General features: G+C 45.8%; 1 protein-coding gene across 2 annotated transcripts in view; it reads right to left on the reverse strand.

The window, feature by feature from the left end:
* IRAG2 (inositol 1,4,5-triphosphate receptor associated 2) overlaps positions 1-25,052 on the reverse strand; it is a 101,272-nt gene that overhangs the window by 16,855 nt on the left and 59,365 nt on the right. For both annotated transcript variants that reach the window (XM_077267189.1, XM_077267188.1), the window contains exons 16-23: positions 24,745-24,846; positions 24,074-24,237; positions 14,053-14,167; positions 12,237-12,384; positions 11,532-11,587; positions 10,454-10,562; positions 4,214-4,346; positions 1,264-1,342 (exon numbers count right to left, since the gene is read on the reverse strand). In XM_077267189.1, the coding sequence (XP_077123304.1) occupies positions 1,264-1,342; positions 4,214-4,346; positions 10,454-10,562; positions 11,532-11,587; positions 12,237-12,384; positions 14,053-14,167; positions 24,074-24,237; positions 24,745-24,846 (906 nt within the window). The remainder of the gene's footprint in view (positions 1-1,263; positions 1,343-4,213; positions 4,347-10,453; positions 10,563-11,531; positions 11,588-12,236; positions 12,385-14,052; positions 14,168-24,073; positions 24,238-24,744; positions 24,847-25,052) is intronic.

The raw sequence follows: 25,052 nt of genomic DNA on the forward strand, positions 1-25,052 counted from the left end.
ATAGGAGCAGTATTATAGTAGTTATATTCTTGTACATAGGAGGAGTATTATAGTAGTTATATTCTTGTACATAGGAGCAGTATTATAGTAGTTATATTCTTGTACATAGGGGCAGTATTATAGTAGTTATATTCTTGTACATAGGAGCAGTATTATAGTAGTTATATTCTTGTACATAGGAGCAGTATTATAGCAGTTATATTATTGTATATAGGGGCAGTATTATAGTAGTTATATTCTTGTACATAGGGGCAGCATTATAGTAGTTATATTCTTCTACATAGGAGCAGTATTATTGTAGTTATATTCTTGTACATAGCAGCAGTATTATAGTAGTTATATTCTTCTACATAGGAGCAGTATTATAGTAGTTATATTCTTGTACATAGGGGCAGTATTATAGTAGTTATATTCTTGTACATAGGAGCAGTATTATAGTAGTTATATTCTTGTACATAGGAGCAGTATTATAGTAGTTATATTCTTGTACATAGGGGCAGTATTATAGTAGTTATATTCTTGTACATAGGAGCAGTATTATAGTAGTTATATTCTTGTACATAGCAGCAGTATTATAGTAGTTATATTCTGTACATAGGGGCAGTATTATAGTAGTTATATTCTTGTACATAGGAGCAGTATTATAGTAGTTATATTCTTGTACATAGGGGCAGTATTATAGTAGTTATATTCTTGTACATAGGAGCAGTATTATAGTAGTTATATTCTTGTACATAGGAGCAGTATTATAGTAGTTATATTCTTGTACATAGGGGCAGTATTATAGTAGTTATATTCTTGTACATAGGAGCAGTATTATAGTAGTTATATTCTTGTACATAGGAGCAGTATTATAGTAGTTATATTCTGTACATAGGGGCAGTATTATAATAGTTATGTTCTTGTACATAGGGGCAGTATTATAGTAGTTATATTCTTGTACATAGGGAGCAGTATTATAGTAGTTATATTCTTGTACATAGGAGCAGTATTATAGTAGTTATATTCTTGTACATAGGAGCAGTATTATAGTAGTTATATTCTTGTACATAGGGGCAGTATTATAGTAGTTATATTCTTGTATATAGGAGCAGTATTATAGTAGTTATATTCTTGTACATAGGGGCAGTATTATAGTAGTTATATTCTTGTACATAGGGGCAGTATTATAGTAGTTATATTCTTGTACATAGGGGCAGTATTATAGTAGTTATATTCTTGTACATAGGGGCAGTATTATAGTAGTTAATATCTGTTTCTTACCTTTGAGAACGCTTTTTCCATCTCTGATCCTTTAACAATCTCTTCATCTGTCTGGACTCCAGTAGTTGTTAATATCGGCCTAAACATGGACAGAAATATACAAGTTATAACATTATTTGATTGGGTTTTATCCTCCCAGTCTCTATTACTTGCTGTTATCAGCCATTACTGGTGGCTGCACAGTTTATCGCTGTGACCGGGCAGTAATTAGAGATTTTTACACTTTTCTGGTCCCGTCTTTAGTCCTGACTTCGCCGCCTTGTGACCTTCAGCCGCTCGTCTTATTACGCTCCGACTCAGTTATAACTTACAGTGGTGCCTACAAGTAGTATTCAACCCCCTGCAGATTTGGCAGGTTTACACATTTGGAATTAACTTGGCATTGTGACATTTGGACTGTAGATCAGCCTGGAAGTGTGAAATGCACTGCAGCAAAAAAGAATGTTATTTCTTTGTTTGTTTGTTTTTTAAATTGTGAAAAGTTCTTTCAGAGGGTCATTTATTATTCAACCCCTCAACCCCCCAGAATTCTGTTTGGTTCCCCTAAAGTATTAAGAAGTAGTTCAGGCACAAAGAACAATGAGCTTCACATGTTTGGATTAATTATCTCTTTTTCCAGCCTTTTCTGACTATTTAAGACCCTCCCCAAACTTGTGAACAGCACTCATACATGGTCAACATGGGAAAGACAAAGGAGCATTCCAAGGCCATCAGAGACAAGATCATGGAGGGTCACAAGGCTGGCAAGGGGTACAAAACCCTTTCCAAGGAGTTGGGCCTACCTGTCTCCACTGTTGGGAGCATCATCTGGAAGTGGAAGGCTTATGGAACTACTGTTAGCCTTCCACGGCCTGGACAGCCTTTGAAAGTTTCCTCCCGTGCCGAGGCCAGGCTTGTCCGAAGAGTCAAGGCTAACCCAAGGACAACAAGGAAGGAGCTCCGGGAAGATCTCATGGCAGTGGGGACATTGGTTTCAGTCAATACCATAAGTAACGTACTCCACCGCAATGGTCTCCGTTCCAGACGAGCCCGTAAGGTACCTTTACTTTCAAAGCGTCATGTCAAGGCTCGTCTACAGTTTGCTCATGATCACTTGGAGGACTCTGAGACTGACTGGTTCAAGGTTCTCTGGTCTGATGAGACCAAGATCGAGATCTTTGGTGCCAACCACACACGTGACGTTTGGAGACTGGATGGCACTGCATACGATCCCAAGAATACCATCCTTACAGTCAAGCATGGTGGTGGCAGCATCATGCTGTGGGGCTGTTTCTCAGCCAAGGGGCCTGGCCATCTGGTCCGCATCCATGGGAAGATGGATAGCACGGCCTACCTGGAGATTTTGGCCAAGAACCTCCGCTCCTCCATCAAGGATCTTAAGATTGGTCGTCATTTCATCTTCAAACAAGACAACGACCCAAAGCACACAGCCAAGAAAACCAAGGCCTGGTTCAAGAGGCAAAAAATCAAGGTGTTGCAGTGGCCTAGTCAGTCTCCTGACCTTAACCCAATTGAAAACTGGTGGAAGGAGCTCAAGATTAAAGTCCACATGAGACACCCAAAGAACCTAGATAACTTGGAGAAGATCTGCATGGAGGAGTGGGCCAAGATAACTCCAGAGACCTGTGCCGGCCTGATCAGGTCTTATAAAAGACGTTTATTAGCTGTAATTGCAAACAAAGGTTATTCCACAAAATATTAAACCTAGGGGTTGAATAATAATTGACCCACACTTTTATGTTTAAAATTTATAAAAATTTAACTGGGCAACAAAACTTTTTGGTTTGTAAGATTTATGCATGTGTTAATAAATCCTGCTCTTGTTTGAAGTTTGAAGGCTCTAACTTATTTGCATCTTATTAAACCTGCTAAATCTGCAGGGGGTTGAATACTACTTGTAGGCACTGTATTTGCTCCTCACTTTTTCATCTCTCGCCGATTCCACTTTATATTTGTTTTTTTCCAATCATACGACTGCGAAGCTGAACATAAACTGTGGCTAAAGACGTTGCAATAAAGCGGCTCCGAGATACAAGTGTAGCCCCAGCGTGTCCAGCGGACCCCCGAGAAGCCTGTACAGGGGTCCCGGGAGCACATGAAGCGTCTTCTCTGTATAGCGGAAAGTTCTGTAACCGTTCCATAGATGAAGATCTAATTCCCTATCTTTAAAGAGGTCTGCTTGCTGTCAGTGACTAGAATCTTGTCCGTCTCACAGCTGAGTGTTTGTTACAATGTGTCAGTGCAGGTGAAATGTATCATTATTAGATTAGATACATTTGTGACAACCGATCCGCTGTGAGATCTCGGAGTAATCCGTTCACGGACAGCAAGCGGAGATTTTTAAGAATGGTAAAAAGTGAAAATAATGAGTGTGACAGGTGAAGTAAGGGGTTAAAGCTTGGGACCCTTGTGCGTTCTGTGTCCGGCGGTGGCCCCTCCGTGCCGACCCCCCGGTGCTCCGCTCTATATGGTCACATCGGCCATCACACGCGTCCCGGGAACGTTTCCACCCGATTTGTTCATCTCCTCATTCTTTCCACACGGCGGGATCGGCTGCCGAGCTCTGCATGTGTCCAGCGCCCGGAGAAGGAGATATTCAAATCCCCCCGGGCGTCACTGCAGGGTCCGGCGGGGTATTAACCACAGGCCGCGCCATTATCTACACCGCCGTGACCGCCGGTTCCAGCTCTTCCCCCAAATATTCACTTACGGGGCGAGATTATCACTGGCGCCACTTCTGTCCCGCTGGTATTAATGGCACATAATGGAGGGGCCCCAGGGGCCAATGGTCCGCAGTAAGGTAAGTCGGGCAGACAGGAGCGGACATTACACGCCGTCGCCCTTTTCAGCGCCGCTCCCAGGGGTCAGTAACATCTTACAACTTCCAGTGCCCACGTGTACCAGGGGCCGCCGCTCCCCACCATCCGCCCCGGGACAAGGCCGCGCTCACCGCCCAGGGATCAGTGACGCTTCTTCTGACGCTGCACAGTCGCCCGGCTCTTTGTCCTCGGCTCCGGGGTCGGGTTTCTGCCGATCTGCGGTTGCCAGGTAATTTGGCGCTTGCGGCCCCCGCTCCGGCGCATCTGAAAAGGGGATTAACAACTATAAAGCTGAGACTGAAGGGTTAAAAAGGCTCAAAAATAAGATCTAAATCCACCGCACCCTTCCCAGGGAATTGCGAGTAAGCAGTGACCCTATATAGGACAACGGGTCTCCCTGCAGCCCCCCAAAATCTCTGTGGGGCAGATATAGATATATAAAGTATACATCCTCTGGGGGACGCAGGTACAGGGACCACAGACTGGGGTCTATAGATATATAAAGTATACATCCTCTGGGGGACGCAGGTACAGGGGCCACAGACTGGGGTCTATAGATATATAAAGTATACATCCTCTGGGGGACGCAGGTACAGGGGCCACAGACTGGGGTCTATAGATATATAAAGTATACATCCTCTGGGGGACGCAGGTACAGGGGCCACAGACTGGGGTCTATGGATATATAAAGTATACATCCTCTGGGGGACGCAGGTACAGGGGCCACAGACTAAAGTCTATAGATATATAAAGTATACATCCTCTGGGGGACGCAGGTACAGGGGCCACGGACTGGGGTCTATAGATATATAAAGTATACATCCTCTGGGGGACGCAGCTACAGGGGCCACGGACTGGGATCTATGGATATATAAAGTATACATCCTCTGGGGGACGCAGCTACAGGGGCCACGGACTGGGGTCTATGGATATATAAAGTATACATCCTCTGGGGGACGCAGGTACAGGGGCCACGGACTGGGGTCTACAGATATATAAAATATACATCTTCTGGGGGACGCAGGTACAGGGGCCACGGACTGGGGTCTATGGATATATAAAGTATACATCCTCTGGGGGACGCAGGTACAGGGGCCACGGACTGGGGTCTACAGATATATAAAATATACATCTTCTGGGGGACGCAGGTACAGGGGCCACAGACTGGGGTCTATGGATATATAAAGTATACATCCTCTGGGGGACGCAGGTACAGGGGCCACGGACTGGGGTCTATAGATATATAAAGTATACATCCTCTGGGGGACGCAGGTACAGGGGCCACGGACTGGGGTCTACAGATATATAAAGTATACATCCTCTGGGGGACGCAGGTACAGGACCACAGACTGGGGTCTACAGATATATAAAGTATACATCCTCTGGGGGACGCAGGTACAGGGGCCACAGACTGGGGTCTATAGATATATAAAGTATACATCCTCTGGGGGACGCAGGTACAGGGGCCACGGACTGGGGTCTATGGATATATAAAGTATACATCCTCTGGGGGACGCAGGTACAGGGGCCACGGACTGGGGTCTACAGATATATAAAATATACATCTTCTGGGGGACGCAGGTACAGGGGCCACGGACTGGGGTCTATGGATATATATATAAAGTATACATCCTCTGGGGGACGCAGGTACAGGGGCCACGGACTGGGGTCTATAGATATATAAAGTATACATCCTCTGGGGGACGCAGGTACAGGGGCCACAGACTGGGGTCTATGGATATATAAAGTATACATCCTCTGGGGGACGCAGCTACAGGGGCCACAGACTGGGGTCTATAGATATATAAAGTATACATCCTCTGGGAGACGCAGGTACAGGGGCCACGGACTGGGGTCTATAGATATATAAAGTATATATCCTCTGGGGGACGCAGGTACAGGGGCCACGGACTGGGGTCTATGGATATATAAAGTATACATCCTCTGGGGGACGCAGGTACAGGGGCCACGGACTGGGGTCTATGGATATATAAAGTATACATCCTCTGGGGGACGCAGGTACAGGGGCCACGGACTGGGGTCTACAGATATATAAAGTATACATCCTCTGGGGGACACAGGTACAGGGGCCACGGACTGGGGTCTATAGATATATAAAGTATACATCCTCTGGGGGACGCAGGTACAGGGGCCACAGACTGGGGTCTATGGATATATAAAGTATACATCCTCTGGGGGACGCAGGTACAGGGGCCACAGACTGGGGTCTACAGATATATAAAGTATACATCCGCTGGGGGACGCAGGTACAGGGGCCACAGACTGGGGTCTATAGATATATAAAGTATACATCCTCTGGGGGACGCAGGTACAGGGGCCACGGACTGGGGTCTATAGATATATAAAGTATACATCCTCTGGGGGACGCAGGTACAGGGGCCACGGACTGGGATCTACAGATATATAAAGTATACATCCTCTGGGGGACGCAGGTACAGGGGCCACGGACTGGGGTCTATAGATATATAAAGTATACATCCTCTGGGGGACGCAGGTACAGGGGCCACAGACTGGGGTCTACAGATATATAAAGTATACATCCGCTGGGGGACGCAGGTACAGGGGCCACAGACTGGGGTCTATAGATATATAAAGTATATATCCTCTGGGGGACGCAGCTACAGGGGCCACGGACTGGGGTCTATAGATATATAAAGTATACATCCTCTGGGGGACGCAGGTACAGGGGCCACGGACTGGGGTCTATGGATATATAAAGTATACATCCTCTGGGGGACGCAGGTACAGGGGCCACAGACTGGGGTCTACAGATATATAAAGTATACATCCGCTGGGGGACGCAGGTACAGGGGCCACAGACTGGGGTCTATAGATATATAAAGTATATATCCTCTGGGGGACGCAGCTACAGGGGCCACGGACTGGGGTCTATAGATATATAAAGTATACATCCTCTGGGGGACGCAGGTACAGGGGCCACGGACTGGGATCTATAGATATATAAAGTATACATCCTCTGGGGGACGCAGGTACAGGGGCCACAGACTGGGGTCTATGGATATATAAAGTATACATCCTCTGGGGGACGCAGGTACAGGGGCCACGGACTGGGGTCTACAGATATATAAAATATACATCTTCTGGGGGACGCAGGTACAGGGGCCACGGACTGGGGTCTATGGATATATAAAGTATACATCCTCTGGGGGACGCAGGTACAGGGGCCACGGACTGGGGTCTACAGATATATAAAGTATACATCCTCTGGGGGACGCAGCTACAGGGGCCACGGACTGGGGTCTATAGATATATAAAGTATACATCCTCTGGGGGACGCAGGTACAGGGGCCACGGACTGGGGTCTACAGATATATAAAGTATACATCCTCTGGGGGACGCAGCTACAGGGGCCACGGACTGGGGTCTATAGATATATAAAGTATACATCCTCTGGGGGACGCAGGTACAGGGGCCACGGACTGGGGTCTACAGATATATAAAGTATACATCCTCTGGGGGACGCAGCTACAGGGGCCACGGACTGGGGTCTATAGATATATAAAGTATACATCCTCTGGGGGACGCAGCTACAGGGGCCACGGACTGGGGTCTATAGATATATAAAGTATACATCCTCTGGGGGACGCAGGTACAGGGACCACAGACTGGGGTCTACAGATATATAAAGTATATATCCTCTGGGGGACACAGGTACAGGGGCCACAGACTGGGGTCTATAGATATATAAAGTATACATCCTCTGGGGGACGCAGGTACAGGGGCCACGGACTGGGATCTATAGATATATAAAGTATACATCCTCTGGGGGACGCAGGTACAGGGGCCACAGACTGGGGTCTATGGATATATAAAGTATACATCCTCTGGGGGACGCAGGTACAGGGGCCACAGACGGGGTCTATAGATATATAAAGTATACATCCTCTGGGGGACGCAGGTACAGGAGCCACGGACTGGGGTCTATAGATATATAAAGTATACATCCTCTGGGGGACGCAGGTACAGGGGCCACGGACTGGGGTCTATAGATATATAAAGTATACATCCTCTGGGGGACGCAGGTACAGGGGCCACGGACTGGGATCTACAGATATATAAAGTATACATCCTCTGGGGGACGCAGGTACAGGGGACACAGACTGGGGTCTATAGATATATAAAGTATACATCCTCTGGGGGACGCAGGTACAGGGGCCACGGACTGGGGTCTATAGATATATAAAGTATACATCCTCTGGGGGACGCAGGTACAGGGGCCACAGACTGGGGTCTATAGATATATAAAGTATACATCCTCTGGGGGACGCAGCTACAGGGGCCACAGACTGGGGTCTATAGATATATAAAGTATACATCCTCTGGGGGACGCAGGTACAGGGGCCACAGACTGGGATCTATGGATATATAAAGTATATATCCTCTGGGGGACGCAGGTACAGGGGCCACAGACTGGGGTCTATGGATATATAAAGTATACATCCTCTGGGGGACACAGGTACAGGGGCCACAGACTGGGGTCTATAGATATATAAAGTATACATCCTCTGGGGGACGCAGGTACAGGGGCCACAGACTGGGGTCTATAGATATATAAAGTATACATCCTCTGGGGGACACAGGTACAGGGGCCACGGACTGGGGTCTATAGATATATAAAGTATACATCCTCTGGGGGACGCAGGTACAGGGGCCACAGACTGGGGTCTATGGATATATAAAGTATACATCCTCTGGGGGACGCAGGTACAGGAGCCACAGACTGGGGTCTACAGATATATAAAGTATACATCCTCTGGGGGACGCAGGTACAGGGGCCACAGACTGGGGTCTATAGATATATAAAGTATACATCCTCTGGGGGACGCAGGTACAGGGGCCACGGACTGGGGTCTACAGATATATAAAGTATACATCCTCTGGGGGACGCAGGTACAGGGGCCACGGACTGGGGTCTATGGATATATAAAGTATACATCCTCTGGGGGACGCAGGTACAGGGGCCACAGACTGGGGTCTATAGATATATAAAGTATACATCCTCTGGGGGACGCAGGTACAGGGGCCACGGACTGGGATCTACAGATATATAAAGTATACATCCTCTGGGGGACGCAGGTACAGGGGCCACGGACTGGGGTCTATGGATATATAAAGTATACATCCTCTGGGGGACGCAGGTACAGGGGCCACAGACTGGGGTCTATGGATATATAAAGTATACATCCTCTGGGGGACGCAGGTACAGGGGCCACGGACTGGGGTCTATGGATATATAAAGTATACATCCTCTGGGGGACGCAGGTACAGGGGCCACAGACTGGGATCTATGGATATATAAAGTATACATCCTCTGGGGGACGCAGGTACAGGGGCCACAGACTGGGATCTACAGATATATAAAGTATACATCCTCTGGGGGACGCAGCTACAGGGGCCACGGACTGGGGTCTATAGGGGTCTATAGATATATAAAGTATACATCCTCTGGGGGACGCAGGTACAGGGGCCACAGACTGGGGTCTATGGATATATAAAGTATATATCCTCTGGGGGACGCAGGTACAGGGGCCACGGACTGGGGTCTATGGATATATAAAGTATTCATCCTCTGGGGGACGCAGGTACAGGGGCCACGGACTGGGGTCCATAGGGGTCTATAGATATATAAAGTATACATCCTCTGGGGGACGCAGGTACAGGGGCCACGGACTGGGGTCTACAGATATATAAAGTATACATCCTCTGGGGGACGCAGGTACAGGGGCCACAGACTGGGGTCTATAGATATATAAAGTATACATCCTCTGGGGGACGCAGGTACAGGGGCCACGGACTGGGGTCTATAGATATATAAAGTATACATCCTCTGGGGGACGCAGGTACAGGGGCCCACAGACTGGGGTCTATAGATATATAAAGTATACATCCTCTGGGGGACGCAGGTACAGGGGCCACAGACTGGGGTCTATGGATATATAAAGTATACATCCTCTGGGGGACGCAGGTACAGGGGCCACAGACTGGGGTCTATAGATATATAAAGTATACATCCTCTGGGGGACGCAGGTACAGGGGCCACGGACTGGGGTCTATAGAGGGAAATTAGCTGCACTCAGCCATATTTGCCCTTAGGGGGCGTCACCAGAGGCTCCTCTCCTCCCTGACAGCCAATCACAGGCAGACATGGATTTGGTGCCCCGATGGGGGATCAGCAGACAAGATTACTCCCCCCCATCATCTGGATCCATTGTAAAATAATCCCACATCTGCTAAAGGAGTAGTAGATCCAAGGAGAGGGGATCCGGCAGAGGTGGTAGAAGGGGGACAAGCTTTTATAGTGACCCAGATGCATCTCAGCCTCCGGTTACCTGATGACGGTGCGTATCCGAGCTGCGCCTCCTCCCCGGGTGCCGTCTGGAGACGTCCGCAGATGCAGCTGGATTCTCGGGCACCGACCTCCTCTCGGATGGAACTTGTCTGGAGGAGAAGAGTTTGTATAATCCACAAATATTTATCCTGCGGACTCCCCCATAATCTCAGGTCTGGGCGGGAGGACCCCTGCGCCCCCAGGATCCTATCGCAGCTGTTCCAGGCTGTGCAAGTCACCAGTCTGCAAAGAAGCCTTACTGGGGTGGATCCTGCACAGACTGGTTTACTGGGAGAGACGACTGTTTATAGTGAGACCCCGCAACTCCACACCCACCGCTAGTCCACGCACGGGGGGTCCGACTCCAGTGTGAAGAATCAGGACATCCAGGGTACTGGTACTAAGTGTGAGAAAACCAGGGCGGCAACCAACCCACAGCCCACCACAGGAGCCACCGCAGCCCACCACGGGAGGCACCACAAGAGGCACCGCAGCCCACCACGGCAGCCACCGCAGCCCACCACGGGAGCCACCACAAGAGGCACCGCAGCCCACCACAGGAGCCACCGCAGCCCACCACGGGAGCCACCGCAGCCCACCACGGGAGCCACCACAAGAGGCACCGCAGCCCACTACGGGAGCCACCACAGGAGCCACCGCAGCCCACCACGGGAACCACCACAGCCCACCACGGGAGGCACCGCAGTCCACCACGGGAGGCACCACAAGAGGCACCGCAGCCCACCACGGCAGCCACCGCAGCCCACCACGGGAGCCACCACAAGAGGCACCGCAGCCCACCACAGGAGCCACCGCAGCCCACCACGGGAGCCACCGCAGCCCACCACGGGAGCCACCGCAGGAGCCACCGCAGCCCACCACGGGAGCCACCACAGCCCACCACGGGAGCCACCACGGGAGGCACCGCAGCCCACCACGGGAGGCACCGCAGTCCACTGCACATTCACGACACTAGTTTAAAATTCTTAAATCAAATTTGTAGAAGAGAAAAATGCAAAAATATAAAGAAAGTTTTCATAAAAAATTCTGCAGATTATTGCGATCAGATCGGGATCTACCTGATGATCCAGTGTCCGGCCCGGCAGCAGATTTATCGTCTCACAGCGAGCAGAAACTGGAAGTAGCAAGAAGAGAAAGAAATGACGAATCAGATCCGAAAACAGAAAAGTAAAATGACAGAAAATATAAATGATGAAACTGAGGGAAAGAACAAAAAATTTATCTAGATCGGAAATTCTGCAAAAGTTCAACAATTTGAGCTTCAATTTGCGATTCGCCGTCCAAGGAGACGACAGACGGTGACTAGAAGTAAACTGCTCTCCGGGCTCATTCCTCCGGGTGCCCCCCGCACTCACCCGCCCGACGCCCCACGCACTCACCCGACGGACGCCCCCCGCACGCACTCGCCCCGCACGCACCCGCCGGACGCCTCCCACACTCACCCGACGGACGCCCCCCGCACTCACCCGCCGGACGCCCCCCGCACTCACCCGCCGGACGCCCCCCGCACTCACCCGCCCGACGCCCCACGCACTCACCCGACGGACGCCCCACGCACGCACTCGCCCCGCACGCACCCGCCGGACGCCTCCCACACTCACCCGACGGACGCCCCCCGCACTCACCCGCCGGACGCCCCCCGCACTCACTCGCCCCGCACGCACTCGCCCCGCACGCACCCGCCGGACGCCTCACACTCACCCGACGGACGCACCCCGCCGGGCGCCCCCCGCTCTCACCCGCCGGGCGCCCCACGCACTCACCCGCCTGCTCTCGGCTCCGGCGGTCGCTAGTTAACCCCTGCACCGCTGCCTGCAGCTCCTGCTGCTCCCTCCGGGCTTCTTCTAACTCTCTCTGCAGCTCCTCTGACTCTGACCGCACGGCGCGGAGAGAGATTTCCAAATCATCGATCTGTGGGCGACAGGAGACAGCAATAACAAAGAGGAAGCAAGTCTGCAGCCACAAGCCAGGGCCGGTGCCTGGTCTGCAGCCAATCGGGGAGAGGGCTGCGCAGAAATGCAGAACAGAAGAGTGCAATACAACAGCGAGGAAAAAGGGCCAGAGCATGGAGCCCCTCTAAGGGCCAAGAGGGCCACAGCACGACGCCTCCCTATGGCCCAGGAGAGGGGACCACAGCACAGTGACCTCTGAGGGCCCAGGAAGAGGGACCACAGCACGGTGACCTCCTACGGCCCAGGAGGGTTGGACCAGAGCACGGTGCCCTCCTACGGCCCAGGAGGGTTGGACCAGAGCAAGGTGACCTCCTACGGCCCAGGAAGGTTGGACCAGAGCATGGTGCCCTCCTACGGCCCAGGAAGGTTGGACCAGAGCAGGGTGCCTTCCTACGGCCCAGAGCACGGTGCCCTCCTACGGCCCGGGAAGGTTGGACCAGAGCACGGTGACCTCCTACGGCCCAGGAGGGTTGGACCAGAGCACAGTGACCTCCTACGGCCAAGGAGGGTTGGAGCAGAGCATGGTGCCCTCCTACGGCCCAGAGCACGGTGACCTCCTACGGCCCAGGAAGGTTGGACCAGAGTACGGTGACCTCCTACGGCCCAGGAAGGTTGGACCAGAGCAGGGTGCCTTCCTACGGCCCAGAGCACGGTGCCTTCCTACGGCCCAGAGCACGGTGCCCTCCTACCGCCCAGGAAGGTTGGACCAGAGCACGGTGCCCTCCTACGGCCCAGGAAGGTTGGACCAGAGCAGGGTGCCTTCCTACGGCCCAGAGCACGGTGCCCTCCTACGGCCCGGGAAGGTTGGACCAGAGCACGGTGACCTCCTACGGCCCAGGAGGGTTGGACCAGAGCACAGTGACCTCCTACGGCCAAGGAGGGTTGGAGCAGAGCATGGTGCCCTCCTACGGCCCAGAGCACGGTGACCTCCTACGGCCCAGAGCACGGTGACCTCCTACGGCCCAGGAAGGTTGGACCAGAGTACGGTGACCTCCTACGGCCCAGGAAGGTTGGACCAGAGCAGGGTGCCTTCCTACGGCCCAGAGCACGGTGCCCTCCTACCGCCCAGGAAGGTTGGACCAGAGCACGGTGCCTTCCTACGGCCCAGAGCACGGTGACCTACGGCCCAGGAAGGTTGGACCAGAGCACGGTGACCTCCTACGGCCCAGGAGGGTTGGACCAGAGCACAGTGACCTCCTACGGCCCAGAGCACGGTGACCTCCTACGGCCCAGCAAGGTTGGACCAGAGTACGGTGACCTCCTACGGCCCAGGTAGGTTGGACCAGAGCACGGTGACATCCTACTTAAGATCCCCCATACAAGGGGCTGCACCAGATATTCTAGTTTTCATCCACCCTCAATAACCACAATCAATGGCAGCGTCCGTACAACTGGCAGCATTGTGGTCGGTTCATTGTGGATCTCACAGGTTTGGCAGATACCAGAGATTATAGCACAACAAGCTTCAGAACAATTCTACAGGAAGAGCAGCGAGTTGGGCAATGACGACTTCCGCATAACTTCCCGTCCCAACTCCAATTGCCAAAAACTTCACAACCACAAAAAAACCGCAACGTCCATTCCACCCGGCGGGGCAGTGCCGGCGGCACACGGGGAGACGCAGTACCTGGCTGGTCAAGTCGTCTTGTTTGGAAGCCGAATCATGGAGCTGGGTGAGGACGGCGGCCTCCCTCCCCTCGGCTTCCTCCTGCAGACGCCTGGCGGCCTCCAGATCTTGTGCTCTGGTCAATGAGTGGAAACCACAAGTCAATGACAAAGCGCAAAAACAATAATATATGTATGACAAGAGGCGGCGAAGAGGAGCGAGCGAGAAAGACTGAGCGAGAAAGAGGGAGAAAGAGGGAGAAAGAGCGAGAAAGAGAGGGAGCACCTGTCTACACGGTTCTTTGTTCCTCAAACCACAAAATGATGTCACATGCAAAAACTGAACAAAACAAACACGTCCCTGAATTGACTGCAGAGCATCGCACCAAGCACCAAAAATAATCCAGGGAGAGAAAGAGGGATCTGCACCCACAGGGGGACCAGAAAACCGCCCCAAACACCAGGGATCAAATCATCCTGGGTGCAGAAATCCACACCACAAATGTTATCAGATACCTCTACATAACGTCAAAATGCTCATCACAACAGAAAATAAAGATATCATGAATAACACCCCCCAACTATATCTAATGTAATACTGCCCCCTAAGCACAAGAATATAACTGCTATAATACTGCTCCTATGTACAAGAATATAACTCCTATAATACTGCCCCTATGTACAAGAATATAACTACTATAATACTGCTCCTATGTACAAGAATATAACTACTATAATACTGCCCCATGTACAAGAATATAACTACTATAATACTGCTCCTATGTACAAGAATATAACTACTATAATACTGCCCCTATGTACAAGAATATAACTACTATAATACTGCCCCTATGTACAAGACTATAACTACTATAATACTGCTCCTATGTACAAGAATATAACTGCTATAATACTGCCCCTATGTACAAGAATATAACTACTATAATACTGCCCCTATGTACAAGAATATAACTACTATAATACTGCTCCTATATAAAGAATATAACTACTATAATACTGCCCCTATATACAAGAATATAACCACTATAATACTGCCCCCTATGTACAAGAATATAACTACTATAATACTGCCCCTATGTACAAGAATATAACTACTATAATACTGCCCCTATGTACAAGAATATAACTACAATAATACTGCCCCTATGTACAAGAATATAACTACTATAATACTGCCCCTATGTACAAGAATATAACTACGATAATACTGCTCCTATATAAATATAACTACTATAATACTGCTCCTATGTACAAGAATATAACTACTATAATACTGCTCCTATGTACAAGAATATAACTACTATAATACTGCCCCTATGTACAAGAATATAACTACTATAATACTGCCCCTATGTACAAGAATATAACTACTATAATACCGCTCCTATGTACAAGAATATCACTACTATAATACTGCCCCTATGTACAAGAATATAACTACGATAATACTGCTCCTATATAAAGAATATAACTACTATAATACTGCTCCTATGTACAGAATATAACTACTATAATACTGCCCCTATGTACAAGAATATAACTACTATAATACTGCCCCTATGTACAAGAATATAACTACTATAATACTGCCCCTATGTACAAGAATATAACTACTATAATACCGCTCCTATGTACAAGAATATCACTACTATAATACTGCCCCTATGTACAAGAATATAACTACTATAATACTGCTCCTATATAAAGAATATAACTACTATAATACCGCCCCTATGTACAAGAATATAACTACAATAATACTGCCCCTATGTACAAGAATATAACTACTATAATACTGCCCCTATGTACAAGAATATAACTACGATAATACTGCTCCTATATAAATATAACTACTATAATACTGCTCCTATGTACAAGAATATAACTACTATAATACTGCTCCTATGTACAAGAATATAACTACTATAATACTGCCCCTATGTACAAGAATATAACTACTATAATACCGCTCCTATGTACAAGAATATCACTACTATAATACTGCCCCTATGTACAAGAATATAACTACTATAATACTGCTCCTATGTACAAGAATATAACTACTATAATACTGCCCCTATGTACAAGAATATAACTACTATAATACTGCCCCTATGTACAAGAATATAACTACTATAATACCGCTCCTATGTACAAGAATATCACTACTATAATACTGCCCCTATGTACAAGAATATAACTACTATAATACTGCTCCTATATAAAGAATATAACTACTATAATACCGCCCCTATGTACAAGAATATAACTACAATAATACTGCCCCTATGTACAAGAATATAACTACTATAATACTGCCCCTATGTACAAGAATATAACTACGATAATACTGCTCCTATATAAATATAACTACTATAATACTGCTCCTATGTACAAGAATATAACTACTATAATACTGCCCCTATGTACAAGAATATAACTACTATAATACTGCCCCTATGTACAAGAATATAACTACTATAATACCGCTCCTATGTACAAGAATATCACTACTATAATACTGCCCCTATGTACAAGAATATAACTACGATAATACTGCTCCTATATAAAGAATATAACTACTATAATACTGCTCCTATGTACAAGAATATAACTACTATAATACTGCCCCATGTACAAGAATATAACTACTATAATACTGCCCCATGTACAAGAATATAACTACTATAATACTGCACCTATGTACAAGAATATAACTACTATAATACTGCACCTATGTACAAGAATATAACTACTATAATACTGCCCCCTATGTACAAGAATATAACTACTATAATACTGCTCCTATGTACAGGAATATAACTACTATAATACTGCCCCTATGTACAAGAATATAACTACTATAATACTGCTCCTGTGTACAAGAATATAACTACTATAATACTGCCCCCTATGTACAAGAATATAACTACTATAATACTGCTCCTATGTACAAGAATATAACTACTATAATACTGCCCCTATGTACAAGAATATAACTACTATAATACTGCCCCTATGTACAAGAATATAACTACTATAATACTGCTCCTATGTACAAGAATATAACTGCTATAATACTGCTCCTATGTACAAGAATATAACTACTATAATACTGCCCCTATGTACAAGAATATAACTACTATAATACTGCTCCTATGTACAAGAATATAACTACTATAATACTGCTCCTATGTACAAGAATATAACTACTATAATACTGCCCATATGTACAAGAATATAACTACTATAATACTGCTCCTATGTACAAGAATATAACTACTATAATACTGCTCCTATGTACAAGAATATAACTACTATAATACTGCCCCTATGTACAAGAATATAACTACTATAATACTGCCCCTATGTACAAGAATATAACTACTATAATACTTCTCCTATGTACAAGAATATAACTACTATAATACTGCTCCTATGTACAAGAATATAACTACTATAATACTGCCCCTATGTACAAGAATATAACTACTATAATACTGCCCCTATGTACAAGAATATAACTACTATAATACTGCTCCTATGTACAAGAATATAACTACTATAATACTGCCCCTATGTACAAGAATATAACTACTATAATACTTCTCCTATGTACAAGAATATAACTACTATAATACTGCTCCCAATGTACAAGAATATAACTACTATAATACTGCCCCTATGTACAAGAATATAACTACTATAATACTGCTCCTATGTACAACAATATAACTACTATAATACTGCCTCCTATGTACAAGAATATAACTACTATAATACTGCCCCTATGTACAAGAATATAACTACTATAACACTGCCCCTATGTACAGAATATAACTACTATAATACTGCCCCTATGTACAAGAATATAACTACTATAATACTGCCCTATGTACAAGAATATAACTACTATAATACTGCCCCCTTGTGGAGAGGACGGTATATAGTTTCCTCCTCCTGCCGGTTTCCTTTCGGGGCTGCAGTACAGGGATTGGCGGTTTTCTCTCATCCATCTTTTATAGATGTGGACATGATTGTAGTCAGATCCAGAGGCGTTCTGTACAAAGATCGGAGCGCAGACGTTTTATATAAATCAGAGTAGGGTTTATAGAACAAGGTGAGACTGTAACGATGTTCAGCTCTGCACAGCAGACGGCGGCACATACGAGGTTGCAGTGCTCACGCAGCTTCTGTTCCTGTGATTTTGGCTCATTAGCGTTTCGCAGCAGGGTGGCTTCCTCAGGGGTCGCCTCTGCTTAGACGCCCGATCAGCCGCTTCTCCTATACTGTTGAGCAAAGTTGGTGCAGACCTCCAGGAAAAAAAAAAAAAAAAAAAAAAAAAAAACTTACAAGTTGCAGCATCTTCGCCCGGATCTCCAATATTTTACCCGACTTTTTGGACAAAGGTGGGAAGTCAGGAGAAGAGGGCAGTGTGGTTAGTCTGGCAGCTCGGTTGAAACCTGCTTCAGAAGTTTGTGACGGTAAGGAAAAAAACATATATATATAGAAGAAAACTAGGGTGGAACGGCCGGAGAAATGCGGTAAGGAAACAGTCAGCGGGAGACTGTAGTGACGGAGGCGCCGGAGCCGTGAGGCCGCTCCACTCCGTCTCCACCCGGCAGTTCTCCTGGGATACAGCACTTAGAACAACTTCATCATCCGTAGACCAGCACTCACATCATCCTGACAACTTAAGCCTAGGCCTAAATCCCTGGCAAAATCCGAAGAGCGCGCAGTAAACCGAGCAAAGGTCACACGAGGCGCAGGACAAAACGCCGGCGTCACGAGAGTCCAAGACAGCAGCGAGAGATGGATCCGTCTCCCCGTGTGAAGCCTCGAAGAGCGATTACATGGTGTTTACATACACATCATGAATACAGTACACAGACGCCACAAGGACAAGCGCCGCAACACCTGCCAGATCTCCAGATCCCAAAGTGACTGCCGCTCACTAACCCTTTCATGGTGGCAGCGAAACATTAGTCAGCCGACTGCTCACTGCCAAATATGCCCGTATTATCTACATCACACAGGAGGAAAGCTGCCCCTATATACAAGAATATAACTACTATAATACTGCTCCTATGTACAAGAATATAACTACTATAATACTGCTCCTATGTACAAGAATATAACTACTATAATACTGCTCCTATGTACAAGAATATAACTACGATAATACTGCCCCTATGTACAAGAATATAACTACTATAATACTGCCCCTATGTACAAGAATATAACTACGATAATACTGCCCCTATGTACAGAATATAACTACTATAATACTGCTCCTATGTACAAGAATATAACTACTATAATACTGCTCCTATGTACAAGAATATAACTACTATAATACTGCTCCTATGTACAAGAATATAACTACTATAATACTGCCCCTATGTACAAGAATATAACTACTATAATACTGCTCCTATGTACAAGAATATAACTACTATAATACTGCCCCCTATGTACAGGAATATAACTACTATAATACTGCCCCTATGTACAAGAATATAACTACTATAATACTGCTCCTATATACAAGAATGTAACTACTATAATACTGCCCCTATGTACAAGAATATACCTACTATAATACTGCTCATATGTGCAAGAATATAACTACTATAATACTGCCCCTATGTACAAGAATATAACTACTATAATACTGCTCCTATGTACAAGAATATTACCACTATAATACTGCCCCTATGTACAAGAATATAACTACTATAATACTGCTCCTATGTACAAGAATATAACTACTATAATACTGCCCCCTATATACAAGAATATAACTACTATAATACCGCCCCTATGTACAAGAATATAACTACGATAATACTGCTCCTATATAAAGAATATAACTACTATAATACTGCTCCTATGTACAAGAATATAACTACTATAATACTGCCCCTATGTACAAGAATATAACTACTATAATACTGCCCCTATGTACAAGAATATAACTACTATAATACTGCTCCTATGTACAAGAATATAACTACTATAATACTGCCCCTATGTACAAGAATATAACTACTATAATACTGCTCCTATGTACAAGAATATATCTACTATAATACTGCTCTTATGTACAGGAATATAACCACTATAATACTGCTCCTATGTACAAGAATATAACTACTATAATACTGCCCCTATGTACAAGAATATAACTACTATAATACTGCTCCTATGTACAAGAATATAACTACTATAATACTGCCCCTATGTACAAGAATATAACTACGATAATACTGCCCCTATGTACAACAATATAACTACTATAATACTGCCCCTATGTACAAGAATATAACTACTATAATACTGCTCCTATGTACAAGAATATAACTACTATAATACTGCCCCTATGTACAGTAATATAACTACTATAATACTGCCCCCTATGTACAGGAATATAACTACTATAATACTGCTCATATGTGCAAGAATATAACTACTATAATACTGCTCCTATGTACAAGAATATAACTACTATAATACTGCCCCTATGTACAAGAATATAACCACTATAATACTGCCCCTATGTACAAGAATATAACTACTATAATACTGCTCCTATGTACAAGGATATAACTACTATAATACTGCCCCCTATATACGAGAATATAACTACTATAATACTGCTCCTATGTACAAGAATATAACCACTATAATACTGCCCCTATGTACAAGAATATAACTACTATAATACTGCTCCTATGTACAAGGATATAACTACTATAATACTGCCCCCTATATACAAGAATATAACTATTATAATACTGCCGCAGAATGTAATTGTATCGGTGCGTGCAGTTTAATCAGTAGCGTAGCTCCAGGTGGAACCCCTCAGAACTCTGGGCACAGGGCGCTCGAACCCTCTGCTCCCCCGGTAGCTACGCTACTGGCTGTCAGTGATAGTCATCTCGATACAACAAAGAGCGCCAATCCATGTCACAGTTATACATGTTGACACGGGGTCCTTCTCCGATACCACACAATCAACAGAGCCAGCAAAGAGTGAACAATCCCAAGACCTTTATTTAGGCAAAAACACGAAAGGTCAATATATGATCCTCCACACAAAGGATAAAATAGTCCAGAACACGAATGCAGTTCAGTTACAGGATAAAAGTCCAACAATCCAGCAGACAGAGAGAAAGAAGCGTATATGGACTATGTGATCCTCTGAGATGCTGTGAACACATCATCATTCCACATAGGACTGATCTGTGTCTCCCTCCTCATTCACAGGTCAGGAGGGAAAAGGTCTCAGGGGCTCATTGTTTCAACAAGCTAGGTCAACATATTAGCATATTAGCAAACAATACAGTACTGTGGGGGCTGATATCAGATGGCAGCAACAGCCATTCATCAATTAGCAAATAACTCCTTCTACAAGAGATCACCATGAAAATAAGTAAAATAGAAATATACACAAAAATGATACCTACATAGCATATCACACACGTCTACTCACCAATAACAGATGCTGATCAGGAGGACCTTGAACTCTTCTAAGATCAAGTTCAAGAAGAAAATCAACAAGATGCCAAAACAAGATTTGCTCATTATCATGGGAAACTTGACTGCCAGAGTGGTCCATGGCAAACATGAAACCGTTGTTGAAAACTTTGGACTTGGTTAATGTAATGAGTCTGGAGGAAGATTAATTGACTTTTGTATGACAAATCAGCTGTCCATCATAAACACCTTCTTCCAAAATCACAAACGGAGACTCTACACATGGACGTCACCGAATGGGGCATTTAAGAATCAGATTGACTTCATATGTGTTCGCCAAAGACCAAAGTAAGAGGTCGATTATTCCTGTGAAAACAAGACCAGGAGCCGACTGTGGAACCGACCAAGAACTTTTGACATCAGAGATTAGAGTTAAATTGTGCAAACAGACTAGACAACAGGCAGTTTCCAACTTTGACCAACATACCGGAAATTTTTGGAATGGTCTTCACAATAGATTTAGATCACTGGGCACGGATGAAAGTAAGCCAGAGGACTTACGGACACACAAACACTATTATTACTGAAGAAGCCAGATAGACAAACAAGAGGCAGAAGATACCTGTGCGACTGTGGTTAACAGAAGAGACCCTAAAGATAAAAGAAAAAAAAAAAATGTGTAACAAGCAGGATGCAGACCACATCAGTAAAAGACTGAAGAGAGCCATTCCAGGAGACAAAGAACTTTATTACCAAAAGATGTGTACAGAGTCAGAAAGCAAACATCTCTAGGGCAAGGCCAGGAAGGCAAAGCAAAAGATCAAAGAGACAAGGAACGTTGCAGCCAAGAGTGGGAATGTTGTAAGAAGCTGATGGGAACAAACTGAGCCAGAACAGATCAAGGAAAGGTGGAGAGAGGACACGGAGCTCCTCTACAAGAAAGACTGATACGGGTAGAACCGGAGACTGGAAATGATAGAGAGCCGAACATGCTGAAAGACTAAGTCGTGGCTGCGATAAAGCTTCTGTCAAACAACAAAGCACCGGGAGGTGACAATATTCCACTAGAGCTCATAGTCTTTTGAAGCTGCAGTTGACGTTATCACAGGCCGGTGTCACCAGATATGGTCAACTGGTAAATGGCCTAAGGATTGGAGAAGATCATGTTTATTCTGGAGAAGGGAGATGCTCCTGACTGTGGAAACTATCGCTCATACCTCACGCCAGTTAAATACTACAGAAGATCCTACAAAGGTGGCTATAGCCTTACTGATAAAGAGCTGCCAGAGGAAGGAGCAGGATTCAGAGAAGGCAGAGGAACAAGAGATAATGGAAAAGGCCAAAGAATTCAGGGAAATAGATTTCTGCTTCATCAACTACAGCAAAGTCTTCCACTGTTGACCACCAGAAACTTTGGAATACCATGAAGGATATGGGTGTGCCGAACCATCTGATCAGCCTCACTGGGAATCTTTACATCGACCACAAAGTAACTGTCTGAACAGGACACGGCATGGTTCAAAGTAGAGTGAGGCATCAGACAAGGAGGCACCCTGTCACCATCTCTCCTCAGTTTATACACAGAAGATATTTTCAGGAAGGCTGGACTTGCCGAAAAAGATGAAGCAGTCAAAATTGCTGGACAAATCATCAACAACCTTAAATACGAAGACGATACAACATTGATAGCAACAAGCTTAGATGGAATGAAGGACTTATTTCGGAGTGACAAGATGGGACCTACTACTCAATACAAGGAAGACAAAAGATATTGACTACTGCCAGGTACAACCGGGACACATCTGAGATGGACGGCGAAAAAATGCAAGTTGTGAAGGACTTCAGCCTACTCAGATCAGTGACAAATCGCAGTGACGACACCGGAAGTCAATAGGAAAATAACTATGGTAAAATCAACAATGAAGTCATGGGACAAGGTCTCCAAATCCAGAAACATGTCACTGGCAGTGAAGACACATCTGGTCTTTTCTGTGGCAACATATGGATGCCAAACCTGGACGATAGAGAAACAAGACAGAAGAATTAAAGCCTTCGATGGGGAAGGATGTTCTCAATACCATGGATGGGAAGGAGAGCAACCAAATCAATCAAGCCAGCCATGTCACTTGAAGCAAGGATCACCAAGCTACGACTTGCCTACTTTAGACACATCATATGAAGAGAGCAATCACTGGAGAAGGACGAACGGAAGAATAGAAAGAACAAAGGCGAAGAGGAAGACCAGCAACCCGATGGTTTGATACAATCAAGCTAACTGTGGAGAAGACCCTGGTGACCTAAGGTTTCCACAACATCGATCTCCCTACAGAGCGTTCATCTATTACATTGTCATGGCTCGAAAGAGCTGAAGGCCGTTAAAATAATAATGCTTGAGACTTTAGCTGCTATAATACCGCCCCCTATGTACAGTAATATTACTAGGACGCGTGTAGATTATTGGGTCCATGTTTTGCCCTTTGAGGTGTTGGGTTTAGGTCACCACTGGCCCATAGCACAGGGGCAGATGATCAGTCCCGTCTCACCTGGCGCTCAGCTCCTTCCTCAGGTGCAGTTGCTCCGTCTTCAGCCTCCGCAGATTTCCTGACGACTTTGCGAACTCCTTGTCCAGAGATTCCTGGTGCTGCTGCAGCTGCTGGAGTTTTACTTCCCAGTTTTTCCTCCTTTCCCTCAAATCTTCTTGTATTATCTGAGGAGAAGCAGAATGGTAAAGGGGATGTCCCGAGAGGTAAAGGGTCGAGTCCTGGCACTGCCATCTGCAGACACAACATGTCAACTGTTTAAGTATTGCTTATTTTTATCTGCAGTTTCCCCCCCATTTGAGATTAAATTGGATTAGGAAAAAAAAAAAAGTCTCCTGCAGTTTTCAGTTTGTATCAGTTTTTATGTAGGGAAATAAAACTACATATAAACATCCTCTAAGGAGAGCCCTTATCGAGAAGCAGCTCCCCTTGTGATCAGTCGATCACCCTGATCAGTGATGATCAGCGGAAAGCTCTCTGCAGTGGCCACTACAGGCGAAATGTAGTATTACACAAAACAGATCATCATGACTCCAGTAGTCACCGATTTCTAAGATTTCCGAGTGACAAACTTCTCTTTTGCATCCTGTGTATCAGTGACATTCCTTAGTACATTTCATTTTCCAGATCACCATTGCCAAATATCTCAAGTTCTACCAGGAGACATACTTTACCATCATCATCTTCCCAGAGAGATCCTCCACGTTAATATGTGACTCCATCAGGTTTTGCAGGGGGAACAGCACTTGGTCAGCCATCACATTGGCATCTTTTTGCTGGAACGGAAATTAAAAAGTAAAAAGAAAAAAAAAAAAAGATTGGGTGATGGAGTGTGAGGTTGGGGGGGGGGGGGTTGTCAGATTATAGGGAGAAGCTATATATGAAGAATCTTTAGTCACACACCAGTAATGCATGCGAGATCAAGGACCACGGACACTGACAAAAAAAAACAAGATCGCAGCTGAAGATAAAAGGTAGTCGA

The sequence above is a fragment of the Ranitomeya variabilis genome, chromosome 5 (genome assembly GCF_051348905.1).
Source record: "Ranitomeya variabilis isolate aRanVar5 chromosome 5, aRanVar5.hap1, whole genome shotgun sequence".
Classification (NCBI taxonomy): Eukaryota; Metazoa; Chordata; class Amphibia; order Anura; family Dendrobatidae; genus Ranitomeya; species Ranitomeya variabilis.